The sequence below is a fragment of the Myotis brandtii genome, unplaced genomic scaffold, assembly GCF_000412655.1.
Source record: "Myotis brandtii unplaced genomic scaffold, ASM41265v1 scaffold27, whole genome shotgun sequence".
Classification (NCBI taxonomy): Eukaryota; Metazoa; Chordata; class Mammalia; order Chiroptera; family Vespertilionidae; genus Myotis; species Myotis brandtii.
In genome coordinates, this window is record NW_005360272.1 from 267,348 (window position 1) to 280,104 (window position 12,757).

The window sequence follows — 12,757 nt, forward strand, 5'->3', positions numbered from 1 at the left end:
GAACCACTGCTCTAAGAGCTAAGATAATGCATGTGGTCGGCCTTCTTTTAAGACAATCCCTCCCCTTCCCCATTGCACACTGACACCAAACTTTCAAGGCAAAAGCAAAGCCTTCAGATACCAACAGGGCCCCTATGCAGACTGAAGAAAGAAAGGACACTGGCTTTTCCAGGTGAGAAGGACCAATGTGAAAGGGCCTGAAGAAACGTCCTGGATATTGTGTCAACAATACTTCCCAACTAAGTCCTCGTGTGTGTGCCCCAGGAGTCCCACAGTCCAAAACTACTAGAATATACTCTCAATCAAGCCTTTGTTCCCATTATTCCCTTTATTCCAGAACAGCTTTATTTGGGTAAGTTAAGAATATTCACAGCATCCTGCTAGGGCATCATGCCAAAGAAACAGAATATCTGGCCTCACAGGAATCTGCTGTGTTGGGGCAATAAAAAAAAAAAATTTCAAAAAAAGAGCAAAGAAAGTCTAACCACAATTTCAACTTAGGTCTTTTTAAATAAAGTTTGTTTTTCATTCCTCTTTTCAAACTGAATTGTTCTTGATTTCTCTTCTTGACATTCATTTCAGGTTTCAGAGTTTCCTTTTGACTTCTGGAACTAATGTGCTGTTCTGAAAAATGGAGACAAATGCAAAATTATTGAAGGTTTCAATTTACTGTCATTGTTCCTAACCGGTGACAAGAGAGAGACCAAGGTACTCTCCTACTATAAGTTCCCATTAATAAAGGAATAATCATTTTTCTATGAATTCTATTTACTTATGCCCCATCTCATTTCACAAGAGTAAAAGAGCTAGTTCAAACTAAAACTGATGACAAGTTAAATAAAAATAATGAAACAAACTTGTTAACTAAGAAAGTGATATGTGAAAATTTAAGATGAGGTAATTCCAGGCACACCTCTCACAGTGCAAGGCCAAAAAGACAGTGTAAATTTTTTTTTTAAAGATTTTTTATTGAGTTTTAGAGAGCGAGGAAGGGAAGGGGAGAGAGAAACACTGAGGTGAGAGCAAAACATTGATCAGCTGCCACACTGGCCAGGGCAAGACAGTATAAATTTTTATTATGTGAACAGAAAAGATGATTTAAAGAATGCTCATCTTCAACTTCCCAGACTCTAGGTCCACCAACCAACATTTGGCCCTCATACAGCTAGGAAGACAACGTTCTGACCACTCAGTACAGAAACCTGCATGTGGTTATGTTCTTGCCAATGGTCAGAATCTAAATCTTAGAAAGAATGATCCTCAAATATGGGACTCAGCTCACAGAAAAATTTTAAGACGGAAAAAAAACACTAATCTCTTTATTCCTTCTTGCTGTAAGGCTGCCTGTCCCTAGACTTCAAGAAGTAATGGGGAAACACAAGAACAAAAATGACAATCTAGACAGACATTGTGCAACTAGGAGGGTGACAACAGCAAGTAAGTGATTTGGTGGCTCTGGCAAGCAGACGCTGGGTGCTGACACACACGCTGTCCTCAGCAGGCAGCTATATCCAGTGGTGAGGGCCGATGTGATGACACAATCTTGCAGATGGCTACCTTCAACTCAATTAATCAGCAGTTCCAAGGGGCAGGTACAGGCACAGAACTAATCCTGAGGGCTGAAGTGAGTGCTCCTAACTCCCTACCAACACTCAGGTACTTTAAAATGTGTGTTCCAAATGTTCACGTGGAGAGGATAGCATGAGTATGAAACGAGAACAGCTGGAAGGGTAGTGGCCCACAAGCCTTTAATCCTGGCTAAGATGTTATGCCCCTGATCACATCAATGTATGTCCTCAAATAAAAACCACCTAGCTACCAGGGACTTTCCTTTAAAATCCAGCCCTGGCCGGTGCACTCAGTGGTTAGAGCATTGGTCCTCACACAGAAGGGCCTCAGGTTAGGGTCAAGGGCACTGGGCTGTAGAGTCCAACTCTGGCCCCAATCAGGGTGTGTGCAGGAGGCAACCAATCACTGGTTCTCTCTTACATTTCTCTCTCTCTCTCTCTCTCTTTCTCTCTCTCTCTCCCCTCCCCGCCTCCTTTCTACTCTCAAAGGAAATATCCTTGGGTGAGGATTTAAAAAAAAAAAATCCTAGGTCTCAACTTCAGAAAGTCCTAAACATCCAAATAATCAAGGATTATTTCCTCTCTTTCAAGCAATATGATTTGGGGACAGTAGGGTGAGGGCAGGCTATCTAAAAATCAAGAAAGACAAAATCAATCTTTGAAAAATTAAAGAGCTCAGTATTTAGCAGAAAGGACCAGTTCTGAAAGCAAATCTCAGACAGAGCATGTATGTACTTTAGGATAAAACCAAATGGAAATGGCCAAGGAATGAGGATGGGGAGGAGGACTCACTAAAAAGGGACAAGGGGCACTTTTTGGAGTGTGGAAATAGGCTATATCTTGATTGAGGTGGTGTTTACACTATTGTATGTGTTTGTCAAGATTCACACAATTCTACACTAAAAAGGGTGAATTTTACTTTATGTAAGTTAAACCTGAAAACATAAAATTTAGTTTCTTTTTGTGTTGAGGATGAGACCTTTCAATTTATGGTCACACATTAGTGAAAAGGCTCTACAGTCTATGCTTTTGTTGATTTTTTTTTTATTTTCAGAGGATTAAAAATTAGATGGCTTCATTGCTCTGGCAGGGAAAGCAATTTCCACAGAAAGAGATGAGGGAGAACATGACTAGAAAATTCAAATACTTCCGCCCTCTTTTTGATCTAGTACAGGGGTCAGCAAACTATGCCCCAAGGGCCAAATCCAGCCCACTGCCTGTTTTTATAAGTAAAGTTCTATTGGAACACAGCCATGCTCATTTATTTTCATAGTCTGTAGCTGTTTTCACATTACAGTGGCAGAGCTGAGTAGTTCTAACAGAGACCGTATGGTCTTCGAAACCTAAAGTACTATCTGGCTCTTTCCAGAAAACTTTTGCCAATCCCTGGTCTAGAGGAGCTGATCAATGAAGCATCAGACACTCTCTCCTCCTCGCTTCCACTTCATCTTTGTTCGAGGACTAATACCTGCATGGAGAATGGGTGATATTTCACACGACATTTCAGTCACACAGGGAGCAGCCCTGATCCATATCCTAAACTCTAAGAATCTGGGTTCTGATACTGGCTTTGCTCTGTGGCCATCAGTCCATAATTTAGAGTCTCACCAAACCAACAGTTTGACCCAACCAAAGATTAGTGTTACAGAAAGGCCTAGAAACCATGACAAGGCGTGCCAGGATTTGTCATCAGATCATCATAAAATGAATTTAGATGTTCTGAATGGGGTTCCCTTTTAAGAAGTCCAAGGCTGGACCTGTCTTATCTCGACTCTGTTCTCCTATAAACATAGAGAGAGGGACTATTACCTAAAAAGTACCCCATGAGCCCAGCCAGCACAGTTCAGTAGTTGAGTGTCAACCTATGAACCAGGAGATCACAGTTCGTTTCCTGGTCAGGGCACATGCCCAGGTTTGCGGGCTCAATCCCCAGTGTGGGGCATACAGGAGGCAGCTGATCAATGATTCTCGCTCATCATTGATGTTTCTCTCTCTCTATCCCTCTCCCATTCTCTCTGAAATCAATAAAAATATATTTAAAAAAACTAAAAAGTACCCCATGAGACATTAGGGAGAATGGAGTTATGTAGTTAAAACCAGGTCAAGGTTGATCTGCTGCAAAATTACCTCACCCACTGGGCTAACTCAAGGGGCTTTGGCTTTTGCCCCGGGGCAGTCACAACCTGGGCCAGAAAGTGGGAAAATGGCCTCAGGACTCAGCTTTGGTTTAGGGATGGGTGGGGAGGAATGAGTGGGCTGCAAACTAGGTAAGTAACTGACATGCATGAGGCAGGCAAGGGGGAAAGGGGCCCTGCTTCTGGATGAGACCGCCCTTCATCGTTACCGTAATGTCCTATATTTTGCCAATCTACTGCTCTGCTCTGCAGCGATCCTGCCAAAGGAAAGAGGGATTGAGAATCAAGAAAGGACAGTGAGAAGAGAAATAAGCTGAGGAAAGAAACGGCAAACACCCAACCAGAGCTTTCTTTAGGGTCACTGACTTTCCCAGTGTTTGTTCTAGGACTCACACATGGCAATGTAAGAATGGGCTTTAACCTTCTGTATGGGATGTATTGGGGAGGGGGGGGGGCGGATAAGAATCATGATCTCTTTCTCCAGAAAATGTACACAATTTTAGGATTCCAGATTAGGAACTCATGCTAAGTGGGATTTCCATCAAATGGTTTCCACCCTTATCTCCCCTTGATTTTGTTTGTCTTGTGGGGCAACTTCCAGAAATAAGAGAACTCAGCAGAGTATGGCCTTGAGCTCCCTGGAGCCTAGACTTGTTGCTGCATGGTAAAAGGGCTCAGAAAACCTGGCTCTTTCTCAGATGCAATGCATAGCTGCCAAGTGAAGGCTGCTGGAGGGGCAGCAAAATGAACAGCTGCCACTGCTGGTGCTAAGGGAAGCTCTGGTGGAATCTGGATTATTCAGGGCAGTCCAGGTGCACGTTGGGGCTGGGTCTCGACGGTGAGGCCCTAGAAAGCTCACAATGGAGATTCAGGCAGGGATGAGATGTGTGGCTCTCCCGCCCACTAATGATCTCTGAGAAGGCTTCTCTCTGATCTGACCAACTTAATCAGCAGCCGCGTTGAAGGGCACACTACTGAATTACATTCTTCCAGCAAAAGTCCTGGAGAGGAGAAAGCAGGACATGTCTAAAAATGCTAACTTCCAAAGGTGAAAGCAAGTCTGACCCTCTTTTACTGACCTTCACATGGCTGAAATCACCCAAGTTCTAATAAAGTCAAATCAATGAGAAACACCTATGTGACATTTAAATGTGCCCCTAATCCAGGTTCAAAAGTCAAGATGCCATCGCATGAGATCTGATCACTGTGTGAACCTAACATTGTCTGGTTCTTGGGGACGTGGTATGGGCTACTGAGCAGTGAGGCTGTTTCTGGGGGAAGAGCATGGACCTTCATGCTCAGGAGGAAAAGCTCCGGGAGCCTGTGGGGGTTAGAGAAGTAACCCTCTGGGGCAGGGGAGGAGGGCAGGGTTCTCTGGGGCAGCAGAGGAGAACATTGTTATACAGGCCAGCACATTAACAACAATCTTCTGCCACATGTCCTAATCCATTTTAATCTTCATAAAACTATTATTTTCTTCTCATGTTCTAATGTGTCAGGGTATAAATGGCTGGGATTTTAAAACATTTAAAGCTGACTACCAAGGCTCTTTTCTGACTTAAAAAGGCTTCTGTATTGGGCTGGATTAACGTGCCACACTTGTCCCTAAGGATATAAATATTTTACCACATACCGTTGTTCAGAAAGTTGGGGGAGCAGAGCTAACAAAACATTTCTAATCCCACTCTGGGACCGTGGCCCATCCCCAACCTTACCTTTTGATTGCCTGCTGGGCCAGCATCCGATTGCCAGCCAGAAATGTCACACTACCCAAGATGGCCAGGTACTTCAGAGTCTGGAACATGTTGAGCTGAGTCCAGTAGACATACATGAGCCCCAGCATAGCTACAAGAACAGGCACCGTGAGAACCAATTAAATGAAACAGTGACAACAAACTGGGGCAGAGGACAGTGAGGAGCAGTAATTGCTAGATCCAAAAAAGGTCTGTATTTCTAGACCAGCTTGTTTTATTTCTTTTATCTGATACCAAAAAAATAGATAACTCAATATACTTGCCTCTCAGCCTTCGCTATCAAGAAATCCAGAGGTAAAAACCAGACCTCAGCTACTTTATCTTATTCCACAGTCTGACTCACATAGTTTTCTTTAATGTCAATTTTTTTAAACATTATTGTTATTCTTGGGACTCATTTTATTTTGAAAATTCTGAATAAAAATATACAGGATTAAATAAATAAATAATTTCCTTTTTCTTAAAATTTTTAAAAATATGTTTTTATTAATTTCAGAGAGGGAGAGAGAGATAGAAACATCAATGATGACAGAAAATCATTGATTGGCTGCCTCCTGCACGCCCCCCACCTGTGATCAAGCCAGCAACCCAGGCATGTGCCCTTGACCAGAATCAAACCTGGGACCCTTTAGTCCACAGGTCGATGCTCTATTCACTCAGCCAAACCGGCTAGGGCCTTAAAATTTTTTAAAGGATAATTTGCCACTGTGCCTAGGAGGACTGAGGAGGCTTAGTGAAAAGGGCTCAGGCCTTCGCATTGAGAGTCCAGGGTTCTGGTCCAGGCCCTGCCCTTCCATCCACTTAATTTCTCTGAGCCTAAATTCTCATCTATCAAATATGGATCATAATTCCTGCCCTGGTCACTCCCATCAGAGTTGTGATGAGAATCAAATGAGGGAATGTGCACACAAAGCATTCTGGCAAGAAAAGTCACGGCTCTAAACAAATTTATATTCAGGTTTTGTTCTCAATCTGACCTAGGAAGCTATCACTCACATCCAGTAACTGGACTGGAGAGAAAGGTCATCCTATCAATTTTGCCCAGAAGATGATGAATGAACTACAGTGGGGGTTGTTAACCATTTTTGAGGTCATGGACCACTGTGAGAATCTGATAAAAGTTATAGACCAGTGATGGCGAACCTATGACACGTGTGTCAGAGGTGACACGCGAACTCATTTTTTTGGTTGATTTTTCTTTGTTAAATGGCATTTAAATATATAAAATAAATATCAAAAATATAAGTCTTTGTTTTACTGTGGTTGCAAATATAAAAAAATTTCTATATGTGACACGGCACCAGAGTTAAGTTAGGGTTTTTCAAAATGCTGACACACCGAGCTCAAAAGGTTCGCCGTCACTGTTATAGACTCTCTCTTTCCCCAGAAAAGAACAGATACACATTTGCCTAGAATTTCAAGGGATTCATCTGTGGTCCCCTAAAGAACCCACGCACTATGGACACAGGAGGGTCTCCTGAAAGAGTCAAATAAATTAGAAAAGAATATGAAAGTGAAATGCAAGGCAACACTGATCCAATGGTGTTGCAGCCTTTGAAATGCTTAGCTGATTTGTGAATTGAAGTTTAGGTCCTAAGTTCTCAAGAGAACAATGCAGGACAGGGTGTCTGACTGTGGAAAAAACTGTTTTCTATTACTGTCCAAACACAGCCGCCAGCAAATGTGAAGATTGATACCTTGGGGAAAGATAACCTCTGGAAACTACATTAATGCTCTTTGTCCAGGAAGATGGCTCAATGTAAAGATACGATAAGTGAGTAATCTCTGGAAATGAACAGGGCTATTAAATGAGGGTAAATGGCCTGCCAACAGCAGCCTATTACAATGAAACCCAATATAATGACAGCTGTTCTAAGCTGATGGCCCAAACAGGTTTATCATCATATTAACTGTCCTAAAAGGCCAGGAGGAAGAGGGAAATGTTATACTATTAAGTCATTATAGTTAATAGGCTGTGGGTCTACTTAACAGGGCGTTTGCGTGGGCAGGCTAAATGTCAGAGGAGGTTAAATGGAATTAGCAGCCGGGAGCACTTACCAGCATGTCCCAGGTGAAAGATAATCGTGCTAGGAGCAAAAGTAAAGTTGGAGATATTGGCACCAATCCGGATCCACTAAACAATGGGGAGAAATAAATTAAAAAGACTTTACAATATGAAAGGGAGGCAACACCTGGCATGTCAATGCTAGTCCAATGAACAATCAATCCTAAGGGCTTACAAGTTCATGCATACTTGGACAGGGAATTTTCCCAAGTGACAATTAACCTATTCTAAGTCTTTAGGAAAAATTGTTCCTTTTTTTTTTTTCCCTTTAGAAAGGCATTCCAACACCTGCTCTCAAATGTGCTTGGGTAACTCAAACCTGAACATCATATATTGACAGCAAACTTTTCTATTTTAAAATAGGTGAACCTAAGAAGCTGAAAGGTCAGAAAATGCGTTCATGATAAAGTAACTGGCACCCCTGCTATTTTCTCTAAGTATTGGTAAGATAAACCCACTGGCAGCTGATAGGATGCGTGCTCTTGCTGTGGGTTCCTTGGCTTTTGAAATTCTGATCTCTCAAATATGACAACAAGTACCCATATCCTAGGGTCTGGTTTCTGAAAGCTTGTGGCATGCCTTTCAGATTTATATTGACCAATAATTATTTTATTAATATCAATGAATGAATTAGGAACAGGCAATTTTCCAAAAGTAAGATCTAATGAGTTGCTAATTTTCTGAACTTTGATGATATGAATCTGTTTATCATTTTTAAAAAGAAAAAAAATTAATTTGTAAAAAATTTTCAAATAGTACTTTAAAGCATAAAAGGTAAAAATTTCTTTTCTCTATACTCTTTAAAAAGACCTCTCCTTAGAGGTAACCCTATCCTAACCCCTTGTCTTCTTCACTCAATAAGACATCCTAGCAATCTTGTCATATCAGCATATAAATCTATCCATTCTTCTAATAAACTGCATATTATTCCACAGTATGGATGTCCCATAGTTTATAAAGACTTTAGGTTGCTTATAGTTTCATGCTCCAGTGCTGAAATGCACAGCCTCTGTACTCTATTTTTATATAGCTATAGGCATTGGGGCCTTTTTTATTTTTCTCCCACACCTCATCTGAACATTCCTAGATAGAGCATCCCAGTCCATACACCCTTATCATTTTCAATGGCCATTGGGTACTTTCTCATGCCCCTTATTAATGGAGTGGTTTATTTGGCTGCTTCCCCATAGTGGGGACTTTCAGTTATTCTAAAAGTTTTTGACCATTGGTGCAGGTCACAGCTGCTGGACCCCTTTGGAGCTGTGCTGAGGCCAGAGCACAAAGCCTCCTTTGGAACAGCTACATCTGCTGAATCTGGTGCCAGACACATGCTGCCCATGCTAATCACAGCTACTTACCAGAGCAAAGAGCAGGAGCAAGGGCGAGAGGATCAGGGCAGTGAATGTATTAGACACCACTGTGGGGGGCCTCTTCTCAGGCTCACGGAACAGGTGCTACCAAAATAAGTCACACCAAGAATATTTAAGAACATGCCCTTCCCAGTAGGAGCTGCCATGTTTACCAGGGTCCAAAATGCCAATGACAGTCAAGATGAGGAACTGTCTCTCAGAGGCTAAAACCCCCTGGCAATGAATGGCCACTTGGCCTCTTGCCTCATCTCAATGCTGGTTTCTGATCCCAGAGGTCTCCTTTCAAAGACAATACACTAGTCTCAGCTCACTACTTGGCCAACCCTCTTTATCCCTTCAAAGACTCATTGCCATTTAGAGGTTGGGGAAATGCAATCCATCAAGTGGCATTTGCCTAGTATCAAAGAGGGAGCCCAGGTATATGAATGGCTTGAGCAACACACCCAAGGCAGGAGTCTGGATTTTTTAATGCTTCTGGGTCTCCAGGGTGCGACTATACATCATATGTCACTCCCCCACTTAAGTCAGCTAACTGGTGTTAACCTCACTCTCTTTAACACAGTCCTACGCTACCTTTGGGGCCCTTGTCTTTTTTTTTTTTTTAATAGTGAAATAAGAGTAGTCTGCTTGGAATACTTCAACATTAATTTACACATAGGTTTCCACATTACTACAGTAAGATCATTTCTCATGAATGCAAAATAATTCACTGAGTGGATCACCTCAGTTTTCTTAACCAGTGATGAAACTGTTGAACAATTCTTGTGCTTATTTTGAAAGTGTTTTAGAAACTTTTTAAAGCCTTTCTTGCCTTATCCATTTTCATTATCTGCTGTTTTTTTTTCTTTTGTTTTTTAAATCCTTATCCCAGGATATTTTTCCCATTGATTTTTATAGACTGGAGGGGGGCAGGGAGAGAGGAAACATTGACATAAGACATATTCATTGCCTCCCGCACAAGCACTGACTGGGGCAGGGGATGGAACCTGCAACTGAGGTATGTGCCCTTGACCAGTAATCACACCCATGACCCTTAGATCCAAGGGCTGATGCTCTAACCACTGAAATAACTGGCCAGGGCTATCTATCCATTATCTGTTTTGATCCTCACAGTAGTCTGTGAGCTGCGCTGGGCAGGGATCGCTAATATTTGTGTGCAAGGAAGGTGAATCCCAGAAGAGAGGAAGAATTTGCCTCAGGGAGGAAAGCCCTGTTGTCCCAGCTGAGTTTTCCACCAGTCAGCCCCATCAGCCCTGATTTATGTAGGAGCAGACAGAAAGAAAGCCAAGCCCAGCTTTGCTATAGCTGTCACGCAGTGATCTCAGGCTGTACCTCCTGGATGTTTAGAAAAAACAGACTCGAGTTCTGAGATTGTATACAACTACCTGCTTTCTGGGAGCTGGTCACAGGGCTCTTTGAGCCAGTTTTGTCATCTCTAGAATGCGATTGATATATACTCTGCCTAATTCACAGGGTGGTGAGGACCAAACTATACAGCATTATACAGACAGGTTAAAGAAGGGCCCAGAGCCATTGTCCAGAGTTCTGCTGCCATTTCACATTTCCTTGTTCTTAGTGGAGAAGCCTCTTGAAATATACCTGAATTTCCTGTTTGGGGGTGAAAAGGTTCTTAGACAGGACAGTCGATGGAGCATCTTCCTCAGGGAACTTGATGACCACATCAGCCTAAAAGAGTAAGAGCATCTTTAAAGTCACAGGGGCAGAGAAGGGGGTAAGATTCACTAGCACAATAGTACCCCCTAACTCACATCCAGGATCATAACTGGAAAAAGTTCCAAGCAGTCCAATCACTTCTAAGTCAGCAAACTGAGGCAGTAAAAATTTCAAGAACAAAATAATAATTTGTTGAAAATGTTTTTTAGAGCAAGAATTCCAATTTTCTACTAGCCTGGTGAGCTGCTTAATACAAAAATCTCAGCTGGTACTCAGGCTGTTACAGCTGCAATCAGAAAACACTCAGTGTCCCTGGGAAGTGTGATTTAGTCACAGAAAAAAAAGAAAAAAAGAAATGAAAATGCGGTCTCATACAAAAAGCAGCCCAAAGTCCAGGAGAAGAAAAGGAGCTTTGAATACAACACAAGAAACACAGCTGCCCCTTTGTCTTGCAAAGGGAGCCAACCACCATTCAAGGATGCAATTTGGCCTCTGTTACCTTTCCAATCTCTTTGTCTACTGCTGCTGACCAGATTCATCAGGTGCTCCAGTAAAATAGACCCACACACATTGCAGTGAAAGTACCTCAGGCTGTTCCCCAGTGATCAGCCCACAGCCTCATATACTATTCTGATAAACCCTTGTAATTCTTCAATACCTAGCTCAAATGCCATGTTTTTTAAGAAGTTTTCTCTTATCAATTGAGATACACAGGTGAAAGGCACTATGTAAACTATGACATGTTATGCAAATGTTATTAGTTTATTAGCATTTTGAATATCCTATAATTCAATGTTCCACACCATCCTGGTTGTTACTGGAACTCAAATCTTACCCCAACCCCAATCCCACAAGGTATACCATATCTAGCAGTTATGTATCCTACATAGTGCTTTGATGTAATATGAAAACCTTCTTCCAGTATAACTTTTATAGAAATTTGCTAGAACCCACGAGGGCAAATATATACTTCATTCATTCACTCGATTACTGTTTATTAAGCACCTACTACGTGCCAGGCTATATCATGCCCCTAAGACTACTAATAGTGACAGCACACAGCCCCTCACCTCACAATGCATATTTGTTGCCCCGTGAATGGCACAGGCAAGGCTAGGGTAAAAAAACCCAGGGCCCTGAAAAGGAACTGCCTGTGTCTGACTGTGGCACAGCCACTCTTGCCTAGGTCAAGGTGCAGTTAGGCACATACCACATTCCAAAGGATTGGGTTCTTCAAAGTGGCATCTCCGATGATCAAGTAGAGAGTGTAGATGCCAGAGGCAGAGTCAAATTCGATCTTTCTCTCCGAAGTATCCAGTTCAAACTTGTACACATTCTTGCTGTCCGGCTCAGCTACAAACACTACTTCCTGGCCAGTCTTCTGGTTATGGAGTCGGACAAATGTCTAGATGAAACAATAATATTGTATCTTATCTGATAATTTAAAAACTCCCTCAGGGCCCAATACTGAATCAATGAGGCAGCAGACTGCTGACTCTTTCAACACAGTAAGAGCTCCTGCCTGAGAGAGCAGAAGGAGTGGCCATCCCACCCTGGTTCCTGGATCAGGCAGCAGAGATAACTTTTGCTAGCATAAGAAATTTAACTTAGGGATGCAGCCAATTCTTGACACTTGGAGGATGAATGCCCAGTTTGTGGATGATTTAAGCCCTTTGCTGTTGCTGCAATTTCTTCTTCCTGCCAGCCTTTTGGCCACTTCACTGCCCAATTAACTTCTTCACCAGAGGATAAAAAGAAGGGAAATGAGGTGGAACTGTGAGAGGCCCATTTTCAATTTCCTACTGCCTCCAGCTAAAGATTTAGTAGTGCAGGCTTGGAGACTGATAGCAAGGCCGAGTTCTAATCAAGCAGAGCAGCCTGGTGTCACTGAGAGCGCCCAGGCTTTAAAGACAGACAGACTTGGATCCACTACTTATTAAGTGCAGGTTACTTAACCTCCTTAGGCCTTGATTTCACCTTTATGACAATAAGATTAACTTCAACGTGCAGTATATCTGTGTGAAGATTATGTATACAAAGCATTTAGCACAGGACCTCATGTACTCTAGCTCAGCCGTGGGCAAACTACGGCCCACGGGCCGGATTCGGCCCGTTTGAAATGAATAAAACTAAAAAAAAAAAAAAAGACCGTACCCTTTTATGTAATGACTAGAGGCCCGGTGCACAAAAA

At 42.3% G+C, this 12,757-nt stretch overlaps 1 protein-coding gene across 4 annotated transcripts in view; it reads right to left on the bottom strand.

Annotated features, from left to right (window-relative positions):
- Window positions 1-293: 293 nt before the first annotated feature.
- Window positions 294-12,757, bottom strand: part of RPN2 (ribophorin II) — a 63,275-nt gene continuing 50,811 nt past the window's right edge. Inside the window, exons 12-18 of one of the 4 annotated variants that reach the window (XM_005868461.2) lie at window positions 11,777-11,971; window positions 10,492-10,578; window positions 8,881-8,976; window positions 7,516-7,591; window positions 5,419-5,548; window positions 3,913-3,960; window positions 294-624 (exon numbers count right to left, since the gene is read on the bottom strand). In XM_005868461.2, the coding sequence (XP_005868523.1) occupies window positions 612-624; window positions 3,913-3,960; window positions 5,419-5,548; window positions 7,516-7,591; window positions 8,881-8,976; window positions 10,492-10,578; window positions 11,777-11,971 (645 nt within the window). In that variant the 3' untranslated portion in view covers window positions 294-611. Of the gene's footprint in view, window positions 625-3,912; window positions 3,961-3,985; window positions 4,705-5,418; window positions 5,549-7,515; window positions 7,592-8,880; window positions 8,977-10,491; window positions 10,579-11,776; window positions 11,972-12,757 lie in introns of those variants that run through there. The other 3 variants (XM_014541409.1, XM_014541410.1, XM_014541408.1) reach the window with 3 other exon arrangements.